At 38.9% G+C, this 25,129-nt stretch overlaps 1 protein-coding gene across 3 annotated transcripts in view; it reads right to left on the reverse strand.

Moving 5' to 3' along the window:
* Positions 1-25,129, reverse strand: part of cblb (Cbl proto-oncogene B, E3 ubiquitin protein ligase) — a 48,419-nt gene that overhangs the window by 21,780 nt on the left and 1,510 nt on the right. For all 3 annotated transcript variants that reach the window (XM_069539741.1, XM_069539740.1, XM_069539739.1), the window contains exons 3-6: positions 24,520-24,770; positions 10,507-10,653; positions 6,422-6,578; positions 3,650-3,771 (exon numbers count right to left, since the gene is read on the reverse strand). In XM_069539741.1, coding sequence (XP_069395842.1) covers positions 3,650-3,771; positions 6,422-6,578; positions 10,507-10,653; positions 24,520-24,770 — 677 coding nt within the window. The remainder of the gene's footprint in view (positions 1-3,649; positions 3,772-6,421; positions 6,579-10,506; positions 10,654-24,519; positions 24,771-25,129) is intronic.

Below are 25,129 nucleotides of genomic sequence, written 5' to 3' on the forward strand. Positions count from 1 at the left end.
ATATGATAAATATACAGTCTATGGATCAACTTTATTTGTGTGACCACTGCAGAGGATTACAACTTACAAACCTTTCAACAACTGAGAAATGAGGCAATAAACAAAAAAATGCGATGTGAAATGGCAACTTTGAACCTTTACCTTTGCCTCATACAGTATATAACTGAACAGGATCAATCAATGGTGCTTTTGCTGCATTGTTTAAGCTTCATCATAGAGGGATTTATTTGTGCAACTCACAACTGAAAGGAAACCTGCGAAAGTCTGATCAGGGCAAATGTGTGAAAAAAATAGACAGAGGAAGTGTTAGAAATGCAGTCCAGCAAGAACCGTCCAGAGTGAGCCTTGACCACAGCAAAGCCACTGAGGAGTGAGGATACACGCTACATTGAAGTATGATCAGTAAATCATGAGGTGACTTTTTACTGGATCTGTAGGATCTGACTTATCCAAATGCTTGCGTAGAAGTGTATTTTGCATGTGCGTAGGTGTGGTTTTGTGTTTGAGTGTGTCTGAGTGAGCTGAAGTGATAACATGTAGCAGCTCATCTGAAATGACTGTCTCCACCCACACAGCTGTGTGTGTCTGTGTGTGTTTGTTCCACTGGTGGTTCATAACAATGGCATTTGCATGATTCATTCGGAGATCTGCGCCCTTTACATTTGCATACTCAGACACTCACTTACCCCATCCACATTTCCTTACCCACAGACACACATTTTTGTGTCCTGTCATTATCTGCTACACCATGTGATCACACAGGAGGGGGTCAGGGCTACACCAGCCTCGCAATAAATTAGCAGTGTTCCTAAAGGTATTTTCTTGAGCTACTTCTTCTTCCCAACCAGTAACTAGCACAACACCAAACACAGCTTGTCGGCATTTGTCCCAGCACATGCCAGACACATACACAGACGCACGCACAAACTGTGTCTATTACTTTTGTGAGAATGCTGTGATGCCATGAGTTTGACTTACTTGACTCATAATTAAAAGTGAGGTGCTGTTTGCAGACTGCACCCACCTGTATATACAGGTATCCACCTCCACAGTTTAATCTGGTCTTAGACAGGATATCCTTAGATGAAAAATATTTTTGCAGTTTGTTTAGGAATCATTCACACTCTGATTATATCATAAGGGTGGAAACAAAGGTATGCCATGTTCTATGAATATATAGGACAGTAATAAGAAGATTTATGAAGGTTGCTCAGATTGTGACACAGACGTGTGACAGTAAAGGATGACACTCACGACACACATAAATCCAATGGAAATTCTGAAAAATTCAATATTTCTGACTGACATCTGTTCCCTTTCTGTTTGCGCTCTAAGGCCATTTTCCACAGTGATCAACATAGTAAATATTCATGTGTGTAAGTGCAGAACTGGGAGATCAGTGGTTATATCCATGAAAAATGGACCCTGAAGCGGCTGGTTGACTTTCAGACCTGGCTGACAGTCAGCACCCACAGAAGCTGTAGGTGACTGGTGGAAGGGGTTCAGATAAGTAGAGGATAAACAATTCCAAACGTATCAAAGAGGCAGTAGAAGGTCCAATTTCAAGGTTCTTATTTTTCTCTCATAGCTGTGCCAGAAAAAAATATGGACACATTTTTAAGTACCAGAATTTATCAATGTAAGCATCAAAGCTGAATCTGATCACACTTCAGACCTTTGCATACTAGACACATTTTCCGATGTGATTAATTCATATATTGTTATTATTTTTGAACTTGTGACCAACCAATGAAAGCATTCACTTCAGTGATGGCATTTCTCGAAGCAAAATTACAGCTTTTGTTTTTTTGTGGGACCAAGTGGAATTTTTCCAGGTTTTTTTTTTTTCCCGAAATTGAGACATCTTAACAATCAGAATGTGTTTTTTAGCTGACTGTGAAATAATGAAGCAAACCTGCAATTTCCTCCTCAATCCAAAATAAAATGTACATCCTCCTGTCTGATATAAGTTTAATTGTTGATATTTTTAATATATTTGTATTAGATGCTGCTTAAGTTATTTCCGTCTGTAAAATAATGTAATTGTGATGTAGTCCCCTTGAAGATAGGATAAAGCAACCCAAGTCGAGGAAAAAAAATGAAAAAACAAATGCACAGGGCTGTTGTCAAACAAACGGGACCTACTTCAAATTGCTGAAGAAAAAAAAACACAATTTTTTAACTAAACTATTTTTTCCCAGAGGACACCTACAGTAAACAATTTCGAACAACTGCAGTGCAGCACACACGGCACAAAATAAAATCCCCCCAAATATATTGTACAATAAGTAAGGTAAGCAAGCCGGGCTACATGCAAAGCTAAAGGCTAACCCCTACAGACCAATGCTCCAAAGTCTATTCCTTGCCAACTCTTGGTCTCTTTCAAACAAGATGGATAAGATTAGAATGAGAATTATGCCTCATTGTGTGACCATAATCACAGTGACCTGGCTGAACAACCACATCCTGGACACGGCTATCGAAGTAGCCAGCTGCTCTGTTTACAGAGTAGACCTAATGAGGGACTCCGGGATGAGCAGTGTGTCTTTACGGGAACAACAGCTGGTGCACAGCCGAAGACATTATATATACAAACACTGCTGCCCAGACCTCACGGTAAGGTGCACACCGTTCTTTCTTCCAAGGGAATTCACAATATTAATTTTAGCAGCATATATTCCCCCACAAGCTAAAGCTCAGGTAGCGCTTGAAAAGTTGCTTGACATCATCAACAGACAGCTGGTGGCTCATCTAGACAGCTAGATCATCTTAGCAGGGGACTTAAATCATGCAGATCTCAAACTGGTCATACTGAAATAACGATAACCATCTTAAAGCAACAACAAGATACATTACCTTATCACTTTGCATCTTGCCAATAGCTGTGTCTTATTTCCACTCCTTCCAAAACAAATGCACATGCTGGCTAGACAAGGTTTTTACGACAGGAGACAGTAGAAACACTACTGCTTTTGTCCACAGAGGCACCTTGTGGGGGCTTTAATTAGAGTTTTTTCTGTCAACAGTCGCCCAAAATGCACTTGTTGTGGGAACTGATGGGTTTCACCAATTTTGTAAGGTCTCAACCTTACTACGTAAACTACCTTGAGATAATGTATGTTATGATTTGGCACTATACAAATAAAATTGAATTGATGTGAATTATACAATTTATGGTAATCAAACTAGTCTGACCTTTGCCAAAAGTGTGATTGGACAAAATTGTCAGATGAGACATGGATCATGAAAAAATAAAAAAACGCAATATAATGTAATATTAAGTTAACAGCCAGGGTGGAGTGTAAAGGCATCAGCCATCATTGACAGCAGGCTGACATGTCTCATATCATTTACACATTTTTGGGCAGTATCTTGAGAAGGTACGGCACTTTGTTGTTCATGTCAGCAGTGACAGACACAGTTGTGTACCACCAATTTTGGCGGGTCAGCCATAGACCACTCTAATCCTCAGGTGCACTGATGCTCCATCATTCTTCAACATATGCAGTTTTTAATTTCTTAATAATGATATATAATAATAATAATAACAATACATTTTATTTCTTGTTGTGGTGACTTTGGTGAAACTGCACTGTAGTATTTTGTGTGAAGTGTTAAGGTACTTTAAATACACACTCAGTAACTATACCTTCCAGGCTTGTTGATGTACTTGTGCAGTCTGGCTTTGACCTCATCATAGGTAAGGAAGGCCATGTAGCCAGGGTGAGTCACTGCTAGGAAATTCCAGTTTCTCAGAATTGATCCCCATGGCTGAAAAAAAGACCACCCAGAGTTGTTTAAACAAAACAGATTATTACACATTGCACATTTATTTTTTTCATATTTTCAACATCAAATCGTCCTGAGTCTGCCACAAGAAGTGATAAAGGGTAGGTTAACTTGGCTGCATCAGAATTCTCTGTGTGTCACCAAACAGGAAAACAACAAAGCTTGTGCATTGCAACTCACTGTGTTTGGCTTTGTTTACTGCTGGTTTGAGTTATGCAGATGCCAAAATGGTTGATGTGGAGGAGAACTAGCTAATATTATGCTGAGGGGAGGAGTCAGTTTACTCGACTGCTCGGCAGGAAAGATTCAATGAATGATGTGTGAAATATGTTATCAACAATAAATTAATATGTAACTTTATATGGACATATAAAAGAGACACTTGAAAACACAGCACAAAGACAAGAGAAAGTTTTGCTGTCTTATAATGACTGTTTTTTCCCCTCCTGTGTAACAAGCACACTTCCTGCTTAAAGCAAAACTGTAACCTTTACTGAGCAATAGCCTCCTGTACAGCCAAATATAGTATTTCATTTCAATGATCTCTTAGCTCATTAACAGAAAACTAAGCCTATATCCATATCTCATCTGAAACTATCTGCATCAAATTGAAATGTGGCCAAACTTGTATACTGCTCATGATTCCTGAACTGCTCTCACAAACTCTATGTAGAATTCTTGATTTTTTTTAACATTTCCTTATTGAATATAGGAGATAAACACTGTTTTTTTTTAACTGATCCACAGTTCATTCCTCCTGCTGGGTATGATTCCAGCTGTTTGAGCCACTGTCTATCATTCAGTAACACACCTTTCACCTCCTACAAGTCAGTGTACCAATGATTTTGAGGCTTATTTTATTGTATAGTAAAATAGATGCATAATGTTCCTTGAATCCTGAATCCAGAAATTCTGCCTCTTGAAAAAAGGATATTAGTATTGACAGAGAAGCGATGTACATCAGATCCCTGAATTAAGATCATAAAGGTTGTGTGGGAGGGCATCAGTGGGGCTGCCAGTTGGCTCCATGTGGTGCCACGTCATTCACCTCCATGCAGCCTGTTAGCTGAGCTCACCAGGGACAATAATCTGCTGCCCAAACTGTATAGTCGGTTTGGCAAATGAATTACTGGCCTTTGAGCTGAAAAGGCAATGGAGCAAGCCCTAACCACTCTGTGAGTTTGTTGATTTGAGCAGTACACTGGAGAGTGGCCCTGCCCAAAGAGGCAGTCGACAGCCAAATGGAAAAAATACACTTAACTATTGAGTGGGACACAGTCAGACTGGAAAGCAAGCAAAACACTGTTCTGTCATTCTGTTCTTCATTGGTTCCATCACACATTTTGTACATTTTAATGATAGTGAAAGAAGTTTCCACAGACAATAACTCAAGTAATTAAGCATAAGACCTGTCCAACCTTACAAATGTTTAGCCCATTTTCATTCTTTGTTCTCTAACCCTTTGCTTGTCTCCACCAGGATTCCCAACCAGTGAATCAACAGGCCACGGGCATGAGGCTGACCACAGGGGACTAACAGGGACTAAGTTACAACAGCCTTGAAGTGGCTTCCCAGATAACTTCTACCTACCACTGTATTTGTACAAGTACACTGACAGCCCATGAGTTCATGAAAAGTCAAAAAGCAATAAATCGGAGGTTCCAGTTTTTTTTAACCATCTTAAAAAGCAACACATTGTGGCACTGATCCTGACAAAATCAGTCTAGTATTCACATGCTTATTTTTCATGCTCAGAGTAAACATGCAAAGTACAAAGGTTTTGCCAAAGTAAAGCATCGCTTTGAGGCCTCACCGCCCACACACCATCTTGAAGCCACATGGGCCTGTAATCTGGCAACAGAGGGGAGCTAAAGCCACATAGAGTACATCCACAAATTTCAAAGGAGAACAAAAATAGAACTGAAAATATGCAACAGGAAAATGGTTTATATATTTCTTTTTCTCATTTGCTGTTAATTTTCTGTATCAAATACGTTTCTGTCACCCTGTTGCAGTTGGCTTAAGACTCTGATACTGTCCATAGTTTCAAGAATACATTCAACATCCATATGTATGAGAAATGGCTTATTTCAGTTTTAGGTAATACTACATTTCGACGATTCCTTGAACAGATATGGCCTTCCCAAGCACCATGTCTGCACCGTCCAGCTCTGCCATCTTTGAAACTTCCTATATATGAGCAGACCTGGTAAAAGCACAGTTTGGAGAAGGGAACACCTGCAGATGTGTCAACACATATAATAACAACACCAGCCACTTCAAGTATCCTTTTGTTGAAACATTTTCTGTTTCTGGTTTACCCTCTGGGGTCTCGGAAAGGATTACTCCAGAATGACATAGCTCTTCTCCCTGTTTTAAATGTGGCACTCTTGGGTGTCATTTCTTGCAATAATTTGACAGCATGTCTGGATTGTTATGTCACATCAAAGAAAGATTTCAAATGCAACTCAGACTAAAACAGATCCAAAACACCTTTGCAAGAATCATCACAAAAAAGATGTGTACAAAAGTGAAAACCAACTAGAGACACTGAGTCAAAACCTGTTGTATGGAACCAAGAGAAAAGCACCCTTTCCTGTGTGAAAATGGTTAGATTTTTGTTTAGACCAACCTGGAAAAGGCGTGTGAAGATGTCGAACTCAAACACAGAAATATAGTCATTGCAGGTGAGATCGATGGTGGATTTGAGGGCCATGGCTTCCAGGCCCGAGCTGATGTGATGCAGTTCATGAAGGCACTGTCGAAAGACTTTCCATGGCACTATTGTCCTGAAAAAGAGCAACAAATCCAATAATAAAACCAGGGATACAAGCAGCTTGTGGTATAACTGGTGTTTATCAAATATCATCACACATACACCAATCCATTAGCTATACCCACTTATCTGAGAGTCATGAGCAGGCTAAGGTCAATCCCAGCTGATTCTGGGCAACTAAAGGGTCACACAGGTCACCAGCCTATTACAGGGCACCTCTTAGATTTTGTTTTCCAAATATGTATCTTTGTTTAGCAAAATGCAAAATTTTAGAATACAATAGAACTCATACAAGTGTACATGATACAAATTCACAGCTCGTGTGAAGATTCACACTGAGACTGAATGTTTGTTCTACCGATACAGCTGTTACACTTTCAGGGGGATTAACAAAGCTTTGGTTTTATGCAAATTAACACAATTAAAAGGGTCGCTGTGGCTCAAAGTGGTTCGTCCACTAACCAGAAAGTCAGTGGTTTCAGCGTCCATTGTGCATTTCATAGTGTCCTTGGGGCACTGAACACTAATTTTTTCCCTGTGTGATAGAGAAAGCATAGTATAAAAAAAATGGGTGTGAATAGGCAAATGTTACTTTTACTGTAAAGTACATTGGTTACCTCCATGGTTATGTTTTCAGCTGCCTTTGTTTGTTAGTTAGGGGGATTAAGCAAAAACTACTGGACGGATAACCATGAAACTAGGTATGTTGATGAAATAAGTCTGGCATGTTTAGAGGTCTGATATCTATATCTGATATTTATATCTATAGGTGTGTCCAGTTTGGTGCAACTTATTACTGATTGAACTTAAGGGGACTGACCAGTTACCTCCAACAAGGTGGTTATGTTTTTGTCTGTTTGTTTGCATATTTATTAGATTATTTTGTGGAGGGATGGGCCATGACCCAAGGAAGATCCCATTCAATTTTGGTGCAGATCAGTATCAGGGGGCAGATAAAGATTTATTTTTTTCTTTGACATTGAACCAATCTATACGAGTGTGGAGATCATTACAAACCAATCTGATGCTACTGCTCAAATAATAATAATAACAATTATGTTAAATGTATATATTAATATAATATTATTATTATTATTATTATTATTATTATTATTATTATTATCAGTAGTAGTAGTAGTAACTGGTGCTCCTATCTTTACTTGTATTATCGATAACATTATTTTTTTTAAACTTTTAGTAAGTTTCACTGTTATTGTTGTCATTATAACAAACAGTCTGACAGTGGTTGAATTACACAACTGTTCTTTGTCTCCTCTTGTCACCCAGCTTATTGTGGGAACTGTTCGGTTTCTCTATTATATTGTTCAATGGAAATGCACAGCAACTTAATATGCTGCTGTATTCATTTGCATATTTTAGCGGTACTCCTATTATTCCTTCCAATTAAAACTGGGTATACTACACCATATACTGATGTCAAACACAAGGAATCTATTGATCTGAGGGACATTATGTGGCAAAAGTAATTAAGTCAGATCATTTACTGAAGCAGGCTGCACTGAGTCTGGGACATCTGTGACTGAGTGATGCATTCAGACCTTGGTTGGTGTGAGGTGGGAACATTTCCACTGAGCTTCTGGAAAGCTCATAAGGGTAACAGGTCTCCTGACAACCCTCTCACAGGGCTGATGAGAGGGATCATTTCTTCATTACCACAGGATACTAAGGTACATTACAACTGACAAATGATTAGTCATAGTGGTGGCTGTGGACACAGTAGAGCATGAGTAGGGTGACAAAAGCTGGAAGAAGACATTGGGTGGGTTTGTCTAAGATTGCTCTTCTGCCAAAAATTTGATAAACATCCACAAGTTAGTGACTTTTTATGGTGAAATGTACAGTGGACCTGAGAGCTCAGCATGCTGCTTAACAAAACATACAAATAAACAAAACTAATACAAAAAACACAACCACGCTTGGCATTAAGAAAAAGCACTGAAATTACTCTCAACATAACCAAAAGCTCAAAACACAACGAAATTCTCACAACGCAACCAAACACTCACAAGACTGCAAAATCTTTCTAGGGGACACTAAAATACCAGGTGGCTTACTGTATGATTTATATATTTTAGCAGATAAATGCTGTTTACCTGGTCTTAGCCTGTGTGCAAATTTAAGTACTCGGTCAACATATACCCAATAAATTGAGAACCAGGCTAACATCATGTAAACGTCAATGCAGATGAAAACAAAACTCCACTTTAGTAACTTCACAACTCACAAACCATGGCAACAGCAAGCATGTCTGAGCTGTGCTCATCGCTTTTTTATCTCCTGTCCTCTGTGTTGTGATTATTTGCAGCGCATGTGTTGTCAAATTGATGAGCTCTTAAAGCCAGTGAAGAAATCTCTTCTTTTCACACATTTCCTCTTTGGCCTAATTTAAATCAAGTTATCTATTTATTATTTTACTCTTAAATTATTTGATGGCATGAAATTGTGATTTATATTTAAGACACTCGAAGATGCATTTATATTTGTTTACATTTGCTAATTTAATCTTTTCCAGCCACCCATCAATGGTTAGTTGTCCATTTTCTTTACTGATATAATGATGTTGGACTTCTAGATAGGACATTAAAGATTTTTTGAAAATGCGCCTTGAAAATGTTTTTTCCCAAATATAGCATCATGTATATCAGATCTGCTTTGAAATGTGATGCTGCTAAATGCAGCTGTATAAGCTTATGTTTGCACAAAAAGATAGAGGTCATGACCTTATCACAGGAAGGTCAAACACAGCAGCCACTCTCAGCTATATGTGTGTGTTTTGTCTGTGCGCATGTGTGTCCATGCTTGCTATGGGGGATGAAAAGATCAACGGAAGACAAGGAGCTAATACATCTGTATGATTATAATAGTAAGATTATAAAGTCCTTCATGTGTAAATGGTGAATGGACTGTGTTTTTGTTCACACACCATTCACACACTGCAAGCACAGAAGTCAGGGGTAATTTGGGGTTCAGTATCTCAGCCAGTGTGCAGACTGGCTGCAGGTCTGTGTGTGATAAATAGAATTAAGCCATGTAGACAAGCGTACATGTGCACTTCTGACTCCTGCCAGACAAGTCTGAATACATGTCTATGTATCCTCTGCACATGAGTGACTTTTAGAAGGCCATTTTTACCTTTGGTTTCCCACTGCAAACAAATGGGTGAAATATACAGTATGTAAATGACAGATAACAACAACAGATAACATAAAGCAACAGTGCTGCACAAAGCAAGGAAGCTAGCTCGCTAGCAAAATGGTATTGTTCTCAAAGGGTTGTTTTAAACCCTCCATAACGTGTTGGTCCACATCTACTGTACATTGCTATCACCGAGTCCATCCTCACATCATCCATCACTTTCTGGTAAAGTGCAGCAGACAAGTAGGACATTAGAGGCTGCATTACTCGGCCAAGAGAATCTCAGGCTTCAGGCTGCCCCTTTTGATTAGCTGCACTTCACCTGGGTGAAGCAGTGTGCAGAGAAGATCACCTGCAACCCACCCCACCCTGGTCTTTGAAATTCTTTCCTCAACAAATCAGGAAATTGGGGTCTCTAAAAATGACCACAAGCTGACATAGGAACAGCTTATTTCCAGAAGCAGGTGTTCAGCAGGTGAGTTGTACAAGCTGAACTATACTGTGTCATCCAACCAGGCATTACAATTAATGCGGAGGAAACTAGATAAAGCAACAATAAAGATACTGAGCTGTTATTGTGGCTGTTTTGGGGTAACATCCAAGCATTTCTCCCTCATATCATTATATTGAGAAACAGCATGGTTATATCTGAACCTTCAATGAAAAAATCATATCCTTGATATTAAAAACCAGGAAACATCATTTCTCTATCACAGAATTAATCTATCAGAAATAAAAGCACCAACTCAGAGAGGCAAGCTTAAATGAGGTAAACCAAAGCTTACTTTTCTCCAAAAAATCTCCTCCAGAAGTCAGCAGCATCAGCCTTGGTGATCCTGAACGTGTCCCCCTGGAACTGTCCTCCAGGGAAGATGGCTTTGATTTCAGCCAGCATGTGACTGAAGATCAGAGACAGCTTGGTCAGGTTCCTCCTGCAGAGAAGAGGTAAGAAACCTGAAATGCTTGACAGACCTACTGGAAAGAGATCACACTGTCCCAACACAATATACAGTTCTTCAAAGTACAGAGATGATTTAATGTGGTGTTAATGGAAGATAATCCAAAAAACAGCATACAATCTACAGAATTATTTTAGCTCTTCATTTCTCAAAGAACTGGAAAAATAATGCAACATTTTTTTTTTAAATTAAATTTTAGTGTGTCTCTGCTATATGTGAAGCTGCATTTATTAAAGTGATTTAGAGTTAGATAGTTCCAAAAATTCGCTCATTATCTACTCACCACCAGTGCATGAACGTGTTCCCATTTTTTGTAAACACTGAGCTGAACGAATCAGTTTACATATGATGAACTTCCTTTATCATCCTCCTGGCTGGAGCTGCATTAATGTTTGTGCACAAACACTGCAGACAAGCTCTCGTCGAAGGGTGCAAGATCTGCACAAGATGATAAGTACTGGTAGCATAGCTAGTTCCAGTAGCATTGTTGCATAGCTGCAGTTACTGCAGCTATTGCGAGTTCTCACTGATGTCGTCACGTGCACCTTAGGTGAGAGCATAGAGCTTGTGCGGAGTGTGCAAGCGAAGATGAATGCGGCTCCGGGCTTAGGATGTCAGTGGACATTCAGCCTAATTTCATTAAGAACATTAAACAGGCAGTGGTGGAGCCTTAATATTTTACTTTGTACACAGCTTTGGGAGACAAATCTTTTAAAAGTTATTTTGGATTTTCCATTCCATTCCCAGTCAGTATAAACAATTTAAAAATGTTAATTTGCATTTAAATTGCTGAGCACTGCCACAGAGAGAAATAATCAGACTTGAATCCTCAAAATGGTACAGTTAAAGACCTTTCCCACACAAGTCATAATTTGATGTGGTATTAGTGAGAAAGTTGTGAGATTAGTGCTAAAATAAATCAGATGTGGACAGTGAAGTTTAAGTTTACAGCAGTCATATGTAACTTAGCAGTATTCCTAAATCCTGAAGGAGGTAAGGAAGGACATTGGAGGAGGGATTCTTTTGCTTATTCTTTGTGAAGTGCTGGTGATTCTCCTCTCTCTCTCCTCTGGGATGGGGACTTGTCTCCAGCTCCCCAAGAGATTAGAGGTAGGCTTGAAAACATTCCAGGGTAGCACATATTCACAAACACATTAGACGAGGTGACTTTGCCCTAGGTGTGACTGTGAGGGACAAATACAGCACACAGGCTGTGGGGTGCTGATAAGAAGCTTTGAGTGTGTCTGTATCTGTGTGTGCGTGCATGCATACATGTGGGTGTGAGGTGAGTGAGTGAGTGAGAGAAAGAGAGAGAGAGAGTGAGAGAGCGAGCGAGAGAGAGAGAGAGAGAGAGAGAGAGAAGGGCAGCACATCATCCAAACTTTTACTTATTCCTTCAAACCAGCCAGGTTTTGCTTTGTTTTTCACACCTTTTGTGATTCACTTGTCAAGAATGGTTTACTTTTGTTGACAGAAAAAACAGATGATCAACACATTCTGTAGGTTGAATCTAATTACAATATTTTATATACTGTCTATATTCATGTGTGTTTGTGTGCGAAGAGTGAATACATGACAAGTTAAGCTCTTTTCATACCAGCTAATTAAGAAACAGAATAAGGCAGGAGCACCTTTTAAAGTCACTGCCTATATAAAATACTTTTTTGGGGTGGTTAATTCTAGGTAATGCTCAGTATACTGGAGAATATTGTGTTTTAACCGTGTAAACAAAAGCCACAAAGTGGAGTTTATGTTCTAGTCTTTATGGTTAATGATGTAATATTTTTTATATCTAATAAAGATCTAAGCATTGCAAATGACTTGCATGTAAAGGCACATACAGGAAGAGGAAGAGCTACTAAAGCCACTGTGTGAGGGTTTGAGATGCATCCACAAAATGTCTCACTGCATTCTGGCATCATGCAGTACAAAAATGCCTTCAGAGCAACATAAGGGATCAGAATGCATTTATTCTCCAGATCAACCTGTCTTTAGTACACACTGGACTGCTGACTCATGCTGAATGAGCTGTAATGCAGCAAAGTACTCTCTATAGTTTTCTGTTTAATACATCTAGATGGCAGGAATGATTTATTTATCATTTCAATGTGTTCAACCAGCAACCAAGGATCAATCTCAGTTCTGTTTGGGTCTAATTATTTACATTATATCAGCTGTATGCTTTTTGTCCTTGAGCATGCACACACACATCCTAGACTGATCAAGATATTAAATGATCTTGACAGTTTTCTGTGTTCAGCAATCACAAATTAGTGAATGAATTCAATACAAGAGGGGTATAAAAGGTTAAAGTGTAGTAACTGAGGAACAATCTTCTGTGCCTGATAGAATACACAACACTCTGTGTGTTTGTGTGAGAGTGTGTGTGCATATGCACATTTGCACCAACAAAGCCAAACCGTCTCAATAATTGCATGCTCTTCCAGTCACCATTAGGCCTCTAATCAACTATGGACCAGCCAAAAAACTCTCCGTTGGGATGAAGAGGGAAAGGCTGCAGATGCTTAGACAATGGTTCTGACTGGAACTAAATTTCAAACCTCTCTATGGAGGAGGCCTCAGCTCCCAAACACACAAAGAAAAATAACAGTATGCATTCTGAGCTGTATGATGCATTGCAATAATTTTTGATGTACAGCATTTCTACAAGAATGCTGCATCACAAGAATTCACTGCAGCACATGCCTTTTCCATCCTGTTACTGGACACAGAGTGCGGTGAAGATTGTATATTCAAGCCCTTTGCGGTAACATTTCACAAGGTTTGCTTGGTTAGTCTTCTTCAAGTGACCTTGCCATGCCCTTTGCCATTTGACTGGTTGTGTAATCTGGCTCATTTGACAAGCGCCCCAGGAAAGCCAGCACATTCACTAGGGCTAATGTACTCAGATAGTGTGGAACAGGGTGGCCAGAAACTGTTGGCTGACTAACACGTTATTGTTCACGATAATAATCCTTCGATAGCTCTGTTGTGTGCATATATATCCAACCCATCTACAGAATGAAGTCAAAGAGGCTCTCATGCACCACATTTTTCACAAAACAAATCACACTTCCACCTCTTTTGAAATCAAGTAAAATCCAACAGTGAAGCCCTCGAACTTGCTTACACCGGCCTACATGATGCAACACCATTGTTGTGGTGACACCTGCACTTGTTTGCTTGCACCTGAACGATGTCACAGACTGTTGAGGAGAGTATTTAGTGATACTTTAATCATAACAGTATGTATGGGTAGAAGGGTGGATATAAATCATGCTGTATGGGATTGGAGACAACCCATGAAAATGAGGCCTTGAGGTTAAAGTTCAAAGCTGGAAGAGCTACAGCAAGTGTAGGGGGTAAAGGGGTGCTTAATACAAGGTTTAGACCTGATTACAAGTTACATGCCATAATCCAAACGGAGTCCGTTTTTCCTACACGAGTGTGTCTGGGTTTGGCTGTGCTTGTGCAGCAGAGATACAGTGAGAGTAGAGTGGCCACGAGGGACTCTATTGGCTTCATAAATTAATCATTAGACAGATGAGATGACTATCAGATTATCTCCAATTGGCTGCTGCTGATACCACACTGAATATGACAAAAGCTGGTAAAGAGGTAGTGGGGGACAAATACCTGCGATGAAGGTGAGAAGAAGAGGTTTTGGAAATAGGTTGGGAAAGGTAAACCCCCCAATGTGGGTCAAAGCAGAGATAAAATAGAAATTGGAAGGGACAGACACTAAGTCAGCAGTCACTGATTTAATTGTTTCTAAGGATTGTTATTAGCATCAATTATTTAGGCAAATCATTCTCCTGTGAAAAAGAGCCACAAAACACTGTCCATTAAGACAGAGGATGAGCTCTTAACTGCATATAATTCGACACAAAGAGAAAAACAGCATCAATCAAACGGTACTAAAAACCCGCAAAGTCAAGGAATGAGAGAAAATAATAAACCAGAAGAGTTTTTGTGCATTACCCTTTGGAGCCCAACTATGGTGACTCTGAATCTCAGATTTTGTAATACATAGATAAGGAGGAGGAAATCATAAGCCTTTTTTTCCCAGACATGACCAGCAGGTAAAATCAAGAGAATTAGCTACGGAATTTACCTGTGGCTCTAATCACAACAAACTCTCTTGACATCTTTGTTGGTTTCTTCTACTTGTATTAACATTTTTTCACAGGGAGATATATGTTTTCTTTTTTTTTTCATTTTTGAATCTGTCATGCATTAGAAGCATCTTTAACCCATGCTCGCTCACAGTGAATAAAGCAGGGTAACCCCTGCTGTGTTCACACATTGGATTATCCTGGATTTCAACGGACATTAGGAGGCCAGGCGAAGACAATAAGGAGGAGGTGCGGAGTTCAGTGTATGTTTGAAAGCAGCTATACTTTCGGTTCCGGTTCACAATGGGATGGCAGCGTTAGGAGAACTCTCTCGAAAAAAGAGGATAAAATGCCCCATTGATGGCTGTATAGATGTAGCCGTAATATAAGACATAATATTAGTTCTGAATTACGTTTGTTGCATTAGGAAAGGGGTGGATTGACGTCTAAGCAAGAGTAAGAGGCCGGCCCAGAATATGGCTAAGAACAATGAGGAGCAGCACTATGAGGATGCTAGTCCCCCCATGGTGAGCTACGCCAGCAACAGTATGGATGGCAAGGATGAACTTAACTCTGATCATCAGAGAGATACATGATTTCAGACAAGAAAACAAAAAACTGTTTGAGGACATAAAAGGAGAAATCGCAAAAACAAACTCGAGGTTGGACAAAGTTGAAGCGAGGATCAGAGGCAATGAGGAGAGGCTGCAAAATGCAGAGGAGGTATGAGCGGAAATGCTACAATTTCAGCAGCAGCTCCAGTCGAAGTCACCAGGTCAAGAGAGCCGCTCAAGGAGGGAAAATGTGAGCATATACGGCATACCCGAATCTGGATAAAACTTAAATGAAGGATCTACAAATAGAAAGAGCTTCCTAGAAATTATTTTTATGCTTCGCAGCTAGCTCCTCTGCTATATTTGTGCAACTGGGAGTATAAAGCCAGATGTAAGGAATTGGAATTTGGAATATCTTAACATTTTCCCCTACAGGCCACAATTGCTGATAGAGGACTTGGAGCTCAGCTGGAAGAGATAATCCCTGGATAAATCTCACATTAAAATATGGCAGAAGGTGGTCAAGTTATGCAGGATCTCTGATATGTTAAAACCTTTAAACTGGTGTGCTTATGATACAGGATTTTTTCTCAACAGAGGGGATCAAATATTTTAATCCTGGACAGGAAAAGAGCTAACAACCTATCTCTCATTTCCACACATGGGGGTGCTGAAAGGTTTCAATCACTGTAAAAGGAACATGGCCGACAACAAAGTGACTTTTATAGATACCTCCAAGTAAGACATTACGTACGATATGTGTGTACCTGCAGACTTATCAACGGCAGGATCTAACTCTTATAAAATCCTAGTTCAATACAAAACAAGTCAATATCAATATTGTATAATGCTCTCCTTAATGCTAAAAGTGAAAATGTCAAAGAAAAGTGGGTAAAATTAGCTGGAATGGGCATTTCAGAAGAGGCTTGGAGGGAAATATGCAGTTTTCAGTGGTCCTCCACTTATTCCATGGGTTGGAGAGAACACTGCTGGAGATATATTATAAAAATACTTTAAGACCCCCTACAAGAAAAAATACAAGAATATGAATTTGGTATGTTGGAGAGAATGTGGCTCATTGGAGGCAAATCTTTTTCCATTCTGATATTGTCCCAAATTGGAGTGGCATTCACAAAATACTAAGCACGGTATTCAAGACCTAAATACCCCTGAACTTTGAGACTCTATATTTGGGACACATTTTGTTTTTGTATCAGAGGAGGGATATAAAGCTGTTGCAGGCCCTTTTGGCAGTGAATTAAAAAATAAATCACAAGAAATTGGCTAAATCCAGGACCACCTACATTGGAAGATTAGTACGGCATAATTTTGGAGTTATTTAAAACGGAAAAACTAACCTACTCCCAGAGGGTAAAAAAACACACATTCTACAAAATTTGGGATAAATGGATTGAATCTATAACCCCAATGCAAGCAGACTTTGTATAACTCCACGGATTTCATTGTGTCTTCCTTAAGCAAATGGTAGAAATGTAAGCTTCCTTGGTTCATTTGTTTATAGTTGAGTTTTTCACAATGGTTTCGACGGGAATATGTAATAAGGTGAAATGTAAAAGCTGTATACTGACTGAAGTAGAGATACATACAAGTAATTAAGATGATAAATACGTTTCTATGGGGTATCATATACAGTAGATGTGTGAAAATGTCAAACCTATGAGTAACATATTGCCATGTACTCTATAAGTGAAGATTGAAGATTGTGGACTGAAAGAATTTCTGAGGACTGAGTTATGCCTACTTCATCTGCCTCTCTCTGGAGATGTGTAAAACACATATCATCACACTGTTTAGAAGAGACATTAACAACATACTGTTCTTTCATTTGGTTACAAAAGTTTAAATGTTGAGTGAGTTTGTGAAGCTAATTGATCCATGGAGAGAAAACTCCTCTGTGTCCATCCCATGTCTCAGCAGACAAAACCTTAGTCAGAGCAAAAGTTTAGCTTAGCAATGACCCTTTCCACCCCCAACCCCCCTCTGGCTCTGGCTTCCTCCTCTGGTGCTCCACTTCCTCCCCAGATGGTTCTACTTTTTGAAGGCTTACTCATCTAAGCTCATGCTCAGGCCCACGTCTTCCATGGGAACGTGTGACATCATCACTTCAAAGTACGACTGCTTGCTGTGACATGCCATCATGTGAGAACGTGTACAACATCATTCCACTGATTCCGCATTAAAGATTATACATGTTGCTTTCAACTTCAGGTTGTCTACAGAGTATTAAACAATATATGAGTACTGGAAAGTTTTTCATTTAGACAATGAGTATTTATAAAAGACAGAAAAAAAGACTAAATTGAAAAGGTTAGTCACTCTGCAAAGTGAGAAATGTGTGAAATGCAGCAAAGTTATTCAGCAGGAAACACTTCCTGTCCTTTCATCTCAGTAATTCACCCACAACACTTTCAGTTTATCTACCTGCAGCCTGTGGTGGTAACAGGGATCAAACATTCAGATATACAAAATACTTTATTTTAACTTTATCAAAGAATCCATTAGTGAGGCAGCAACACTTGACACATGAAATTGAGATTTACTGTGGATTTTAGAATGGAAACATTAATATAGAGCCATTTCAGCAACTAAAGTCTTCATATTCTGTACCAGAGCCATGACAGAATCTGAGCTTCTACAAAGCTTCTTCTAGTTTGTAGTCATACAGATGCTGCAGCTAAAAGACCTCAACTTTATTGGCGCAACACACATACCTATAAATTCCACAAACATCTATCTGTGGAAAACATTTCTCGCAAACTGCAACTTCACAGTTATCAAGTGTATTGTAATTGCCAGAGGAAAAGTACTGCAGAATGTGGTGTGATCTGGACATGCAATACATTTACCATTGTTAAAACTTGTTTAAACAGGCAACCCACACTCTGTAGCAGTTAGTGGGGGTGGGCAGTGTGCCTTCAGTCTGTGGACCTAGTTGAACATGTTTTTATTTATTTCCTCAGAAAAACTACAAAGCAGTCTGAGACTGGCACGTTTGTTTTGTTCATGATGACTATGATGAGATTTAGAAAAAGTAACTCTGAGCCACTGTTAATCCCACAAGGATATAGGCTACATTTTTAAATAGGAAGGTTTAAAAGCAATCCTCAATTTAAAATAATTCCCATCTGGATTGTAGCCAAAATCTAAACTGCCATTTAGACTAATCAGACCAACACACCTATGTCCCCCCTTGTATTTGATCACATTACTACATGTCACTATACTTTCACTAACTTTCCTAACTCTAGTATCACTAGAGGCCCCAAGTCCTGCTCTCCAATCAGAATAAACCATATATATATAGTCAGAAGTTTAGAATCAGATTAGGTCTTTTTCAGCTTGCCAGTGTCTCTCTTTGTGTACCTTCTAGTTGTGGGAATATTAAATTCTGTGTGAAAAAATGTTATGATTGAATTGTATAATGTCCCAAATAAAATAAAACAATGATACCACAAAATAATTTAGGGAAAAACCTTTGTATCTTTCCTTTTGATTTTCATAAAAATAGTAGGTAGCTAGATTTAGTTCCTATTTTTAGTTTTAACTTAGTTAGAAAATTTAACTAGTAACTTGTTTATTTCTTATATTTGCTTATATTTATGCAGTATCCACATGTTCCCCTCTTTTAGTTAATTGATTCACTTGTGATTATTAATTTAACCTCCAGTATAAATATTTTTTATTGCAACCAACAATATCTGGTTTCACCACTCACAAGTTAAGCGTAACAGTCATGATCATCATCATTACTACAGTTCACAGCAAAAATACTGAGCATGTTTCTCCCACGCTGAACCATGAGTCAGGGGTTAATCACAGACTGATGGGGGCAGGTGAGTAAATGGGTCGAAGAGGAAGGGAGGGCGGTCAGATTGTCTTTTATCTGCAACACTGCTTCCTGGCAAAAGAAGTGCACTTTTAATCCATCTGATTTCGAGACAATCACTTTGGGAAGCTGCTGAAGGTGTGCCTGTCAGGCCAGCTATAAAACACCCCTTGGTGCAAATCACTTCATACGTGCGCAGTGGCTGTTTCACAGAAGGGCTTTTTGGAGATTTTGCAACGTGGCCACACACACTATGTATCCAGTCACGCTGTCAATGTGCATTATACACTATACATTACATGGAATTTCATCATCTCCAAAGTCTGTAACAGACCTGAAATAAAAAAAGACCGAAATATAGTAATATAATAAGGTGGCATGAAAAAACTGTTTCTGACAGTATAGTAAGAAGGCACACAACCAATTGAGCACTTCACTTGGCTGTAATTGTCTAATTACTCTACTTGAAACTAATTATTTCATTGTGCAAGTCTGTTAGAAAGACAGGGTGATATCTAAAGCCAAGGAAGATCTCAATTCAGCTGCTTTAAGACATGCACTGAGCTCCGGAGATCCTTTGTACATCCTCTGGATCGGCTGTATGTGTGAACGCAAATGTACGAGTGACGGCCTCCGGACTGTCTGTGGACCTCTTCCAGCCAGTCCCCCAGCATTACGTCCACAGAAAGTCCGGAGGAGCCGATGTGAGAACGCAGCAGGATATCCTCTGCATGATTCACCGCGAGTGAGTAGGGTGTTGATGACATTTCTAACATGCGGCAAATGCAAAAAGAAAAAAGAACGTTTCTCTCGCCAGCCCCCTAAGAACTCTGCAGATTGTCAGAGTGAGCCAGTGTGAGAACCCAGCAGAAGACCCTCCTGAGGTGAATTCAGATCAGGTGAATGGATGTGTTGATGAAGTTTCAGCTCAGCCTTGAAAAAATGATAGATTCCATGCAGCAAACTTATCCTGTGCAGCAGTGAGTTATGAGCTATAAACTCCTGTGTTTGTCAATGTCATTTTATGCTGTGGCTGCAGGTCTTCGGCTGAGAAGAGTTTTCATCTCAGAAAACATTAATCTGGCTGAATAAAGAATTATATCTGCTGAATTGACCATTAACTGCCAACATGCACAACAGATGACCACCACATTGCAACTTGTAGTCAAAAACTCTACTTCTACACAGATTACTCTTTACTAAGGCAGAGAGGAGGTGCTCAGTCATTGCCACTGTTACAGTGCCAAAGATTTTTTCTAGAAAATAAAGACTTCATTAAAAAATTATCTTGATTAATTTGCCTAATTAAATTAAACTTCCTGCAGACTCACATTCAGAGCTCTGGGTTATTTTCATTCAAAAGAAGCTACAAAGGGAAATACAATTCAGGCTTAGGTGGCAAATGTAACTTCAGGGTCAAAGACAATTAACTCAAAGAGAAATGAGTGTTTAAAGAAAGAGAAAGTTCCTGTGGAGACTTTTACTTCTTTAAAATACCAGCTGTTTATAATTTTCTTATGTTCTTTGATTTTCTAATTAATATTCCTATCACATCCTTGTCCTGCTCAGCATTTGGAAAAGAAAGATGCAGGGGGATGGGGATCAGGTGGTCAGATGTGGCGTCTGGGACAATGAAGACAGGGTAACGTGGCTGGGGGGTTGGGTGTGACGCATGGATGTCTTAAAATAGAGTGCAGCCCTGAAGAAAGATTTGGGGGTTGATCACAGCAGTTAATCAAGCATATGAAACAGACTGTGCAAGACAGGCTGCCACAAAGGCACAGCAGGCCACATATGGGTATACCCATGTCTCTGGAGACAGATGTGGCATGTTCCTCAAAGAGAATGTGCTTGAGGATATTAACTGTTGTGTAAAACATCATTAATACACTTGCAGAGTCGCTGATTAAAAGGACCGAGGAGATTCTTCACATCCTCCCACATCAGAATAAACTTTTTGCTGACTGATGTTTACCATAACACAACGCCAGTCGTTACATCCATTATAAGTTGAACTAAATCCTGTGCATCTGCATTTATTTGATGCATTGATGTGCACCTCAGATTCATGTGATTCCCACTTACTCTTCACTCCCTAACTTACACACCCAATTTTCTTTATTAATTTAGTGACTTTGATCTAAATTCAAAAGCATGAGTAGATTACTGAATTATATGCGGGGCAGAGACCTAAGATCTATAAAGACTGAAGGGGACAAAGCAAATATCACTAAAGACAACAAAAAGCTACAAAGAGAACCAGCCATATTCTTAGTACTTTTTTCTAAAAACCTATGTTGGGGAGGGGGGAGTGGTCTTTTACAGGAGGCAGTTGTCTCATAGCTCATAATCCATCCAGCCATACAAGGAGATTCAGCAGACTGTTCAGAGTTAAAACTAAAGTTGAAAGAAAAACCATATCACATAGTGATCAACACTTACTGCAACTATGTACATGCAAGACTGAAATGTTTTGGTCAAATTCTATTTTAAAAAATGAAAAACCTAAATATGATTCATATGGGCTCTAGTTGTTTAAAAGGTGGAAGAGAGAAATGGAATTCATTGTGATTGTAGTTATTCGTGTATTGCCAATATATCATGATACAACTGTGGAAGTGAGAAAAGCATTGTTGTTTTTCTGTCTGTCTTACTTTTAGTTTTAGTTTGACAAGTGAATTATGAATCATGCCTAACAAATAGTAGAATGCAAAATTAATTAAGACAAATTTTACTCTGATTATATAAATTTTAAATTAAGTTAATTGTTAAATGAAAAATATAAAAAACATGCTTATCGAAATCTTAATTTCAGTCAGTAAATATAGATAAATGTCAAATAATTTTTCTCTTGAGTGAAGGTTGGAGTTTTAAACACTTTTTATGTGCAGAGAATGACAAATACTTGCTAAACAGCAAAACATTTTACATCTGAAGTTGAACATTAGAAGCATTATGTATTACACCTTCTCACCATGCCTGCACAATGCAATATCATATCAATGTGGATCAGGAGGTAGAGAGGGTCATCCACTAATCAGAGGGTTGGTGGTTCAATGACCAGTCTGGATTCCAAATTGTCCTTGGACAAAATACTGAACCCCAAATTGCTGTTGTGTGAATGGGTGAATGTACTATACAAGGCTATGAGTGGTCATTAAGACTGTAAAGGCTCGATACAAATACAGTCAATTTACCATATTGAACTGATTGCTATTAATACACATTATATTGCGAGAATTATTGTTATTATTTTATCACCCATTGTTAGGCAGGATTATTTGTAGAGTCTCTACTTTCTCATCAAATTATGCTTGAACAACTGTGCTTCTGTTGCTCAACAAAAACTTCAAAAGATGCAGTTTAAAGCAAGAGACATGTCATGATTCTTGCTTAACCTGCATAAAATTTTATGGAAAAAGGTTTCTTTTGTGTTTCTTGGGGAGATGAGAATATTAAAATATAATGTAACCAACGACCAAATCTAAAAACTGCTAAATCATAATGTACTAAATTTTTGATCAAGAGATTCAACTTCAACTATCTTAACTTCATTTTCCTACTGCAATACTGTCAATAATGTGTGACAGATAAAGCTACACAAGCAGGACTGTTCTACACAAAAGACATTTGTGAAAGGGCAAAAATAAAACTGGGGGGTGTCACACAGATAGATCAAACACTCAACCAGAGAGGAAATATATGAACAGGATGTAAATTGCATGGGGATTTTCCCTGTGCTCTGCACATGGCAAACATAACAAGCATATGAGAATCACCCTAAATCATCTCAAGCTCTAATCTCTAATAAATGACAGAAATAAGGAAGAAAATTACTTTCAGTGTCCTCTCATTTTCAGACACTTTATCATAAAAACATGTATTATGGTACCTACAGCACAGAAGTATAGTGAACCAGTCCACTTTCTTTGCTGTTTTTACACAGTAATTTACAGTGATCCTTCACAATTTTACTGCTTAGTAGAACCCACACTGTACATGGTGTCTCACTCTCCTTACATCCGCTGCTCCAGTGAATAGGCTTGCTAAGTGATCATTATGTCTTAGGTCATTGTTAAAGGAAATAGCCCAAGCTCAAAGCTCACATTTCATGATGATAATGCGAAACAAACTGTTGGGGGGGGGCTTTTTCTTGTAATTTGGTTGACTTAATAATAGCAACCTCTCTGCAAGCAATGTCAGCAACTTCTATCACAGTACGGTAAAATGAAATGCTCTGTAAGATCAAGCATACAGAAGCAACGGCAGCAGTATTGGCTGCTACACACAGATAACTAGAAGTGACAACAACATTTATTTTGTGCTGAATATACCCCTGCTCTTTTCCCTTTAATTCTCCTCTCTTACACTGAATGTCCTTCCAGTAATCCTGCTGAAAGGTTCACCCTAGTTACTGTCACCACAGCCCCTCTACGGTCATCTTATTGTTGGTTATCATCAATTACACCAGTGAGATCAAATGACACTGTACATTGATGAGTCAAGATAATTTTGGACTAAAATATGAGTAATCATGTCTGAAGTGACAATGAGATTATTTTAAAGATCAGTAACTTGCAACTTAATTAACATACATAGATATATTTATATAAACTGCAGCTACAGATGAAACGTAGCTTAACTTCTTTCAAACGAGATTAAACATCCACAAATTGATGTGAGAACACTGGTTGTCAGTGGGTAAGAAAATGAAAAATTCTATGTCTTATATAATTGTTCAAGAGGCAGCATCTTTGTCTCTAACCAGCTCAAACCAGCACACAGCCATGGAAACATGTGGCCAAAACAGAGTGTAACCTAAGAATTGTAAAAGAGTTGTTTGTTTGTCAACAAAACTGTAATATATTCAACCTCTGTACATTTAACTCCCTTTTGGCCGCCATGCCTGGGAGGTATCACAGCCCAAGTGAGTGGGTGTGCTGATGAAGTCTCTAACTAGCGAAAGACACAAAACTGAAATATAGAAAAAGCAAATATCTCAGAATAAAAAAGTGGTAAAATACATGTAGAAGGCTTTTGGTGATATGGGATCGAATCCAGTGTCGAAGTGCTATAAACAAAAAAATGGGATCTCCACAGTGTGATTTGTACATCCTATCTTGCATTTGCATGCTACACCTCCCCTCCCCTGAACGCTCCGGAGATTTCTGTTGTTTTTGTGAGTGTGTCTGACCATAGAATCTCCTGCTGCCGGAGAAAATCCAGACCCAACTGTGCAGATATTCTCAAAAGTTCATGCGTTAACTTCTATAATGTAAAAAAAATCCAGATAAATATTTTCTCTCATCAGAAGGTATTTTACCTGTCCTGTGACTGCTCCTCATACATCCTTTCCTTTCCCTCTTTGAAGAGCCGGATGGCCCGTTTGGATTTCTTCATAAGGCTATCGATGTAGATTTTAAAGTACTCATTGTCACTGAGCTGTGCTAGTCTCTGGTTCTCCTCATATTTGCCCAGTATAAGCCGCAGGTGCTGGTAGGCATCAGGTAAGATATCCAGGATGTACGGTGGACTGTTTTTTAGCTGGAGTCTGGGATTTTGGCACAACCGGACCTGTGGCAAAGAAGTCCACTGATGAACATTTGTTTTATGCTGTGACATTTTGTCAAGTTTACACATCACATAAAGTGAGCTGACATTTGATACAACAACAAGTAATTTGATGAAATCTGAAAGGCGCTTCATTTTACAATGTTACCACTTTCTTTACTGAGCATCTGGTTAAGCAAATTAATGAATCAGTCCTCTACTGGCACATCATTAATGAGTTATCATAATATGTGCCAGTCATACTGTGAAATAACGGAGGCTGTCAAACAAAATGCTTAAATTAATTAAATGCACAATCAGATAATATGACTGCAACCATGCAGCCAATGGCTGCATGCAACACATGCAGCCATTGGCAATAG

This window comes from Paralichthys olivaceus, chromosome 15 (genome assembly GCF_024713975.1).
Source record: "Paralichthys olivaceus isolate ysfri-2021 chromosome 15, ASM2471397v2, whole genome shotgun sequence".
Taxonomy (NCBI): domain Eukaryota; kingdom Metazoa; phylum Chordata; class Actinopteri; order Pleuronectiformes; family Paralichthyidae; genus Paralichthys; species Paralichthys olivaceus.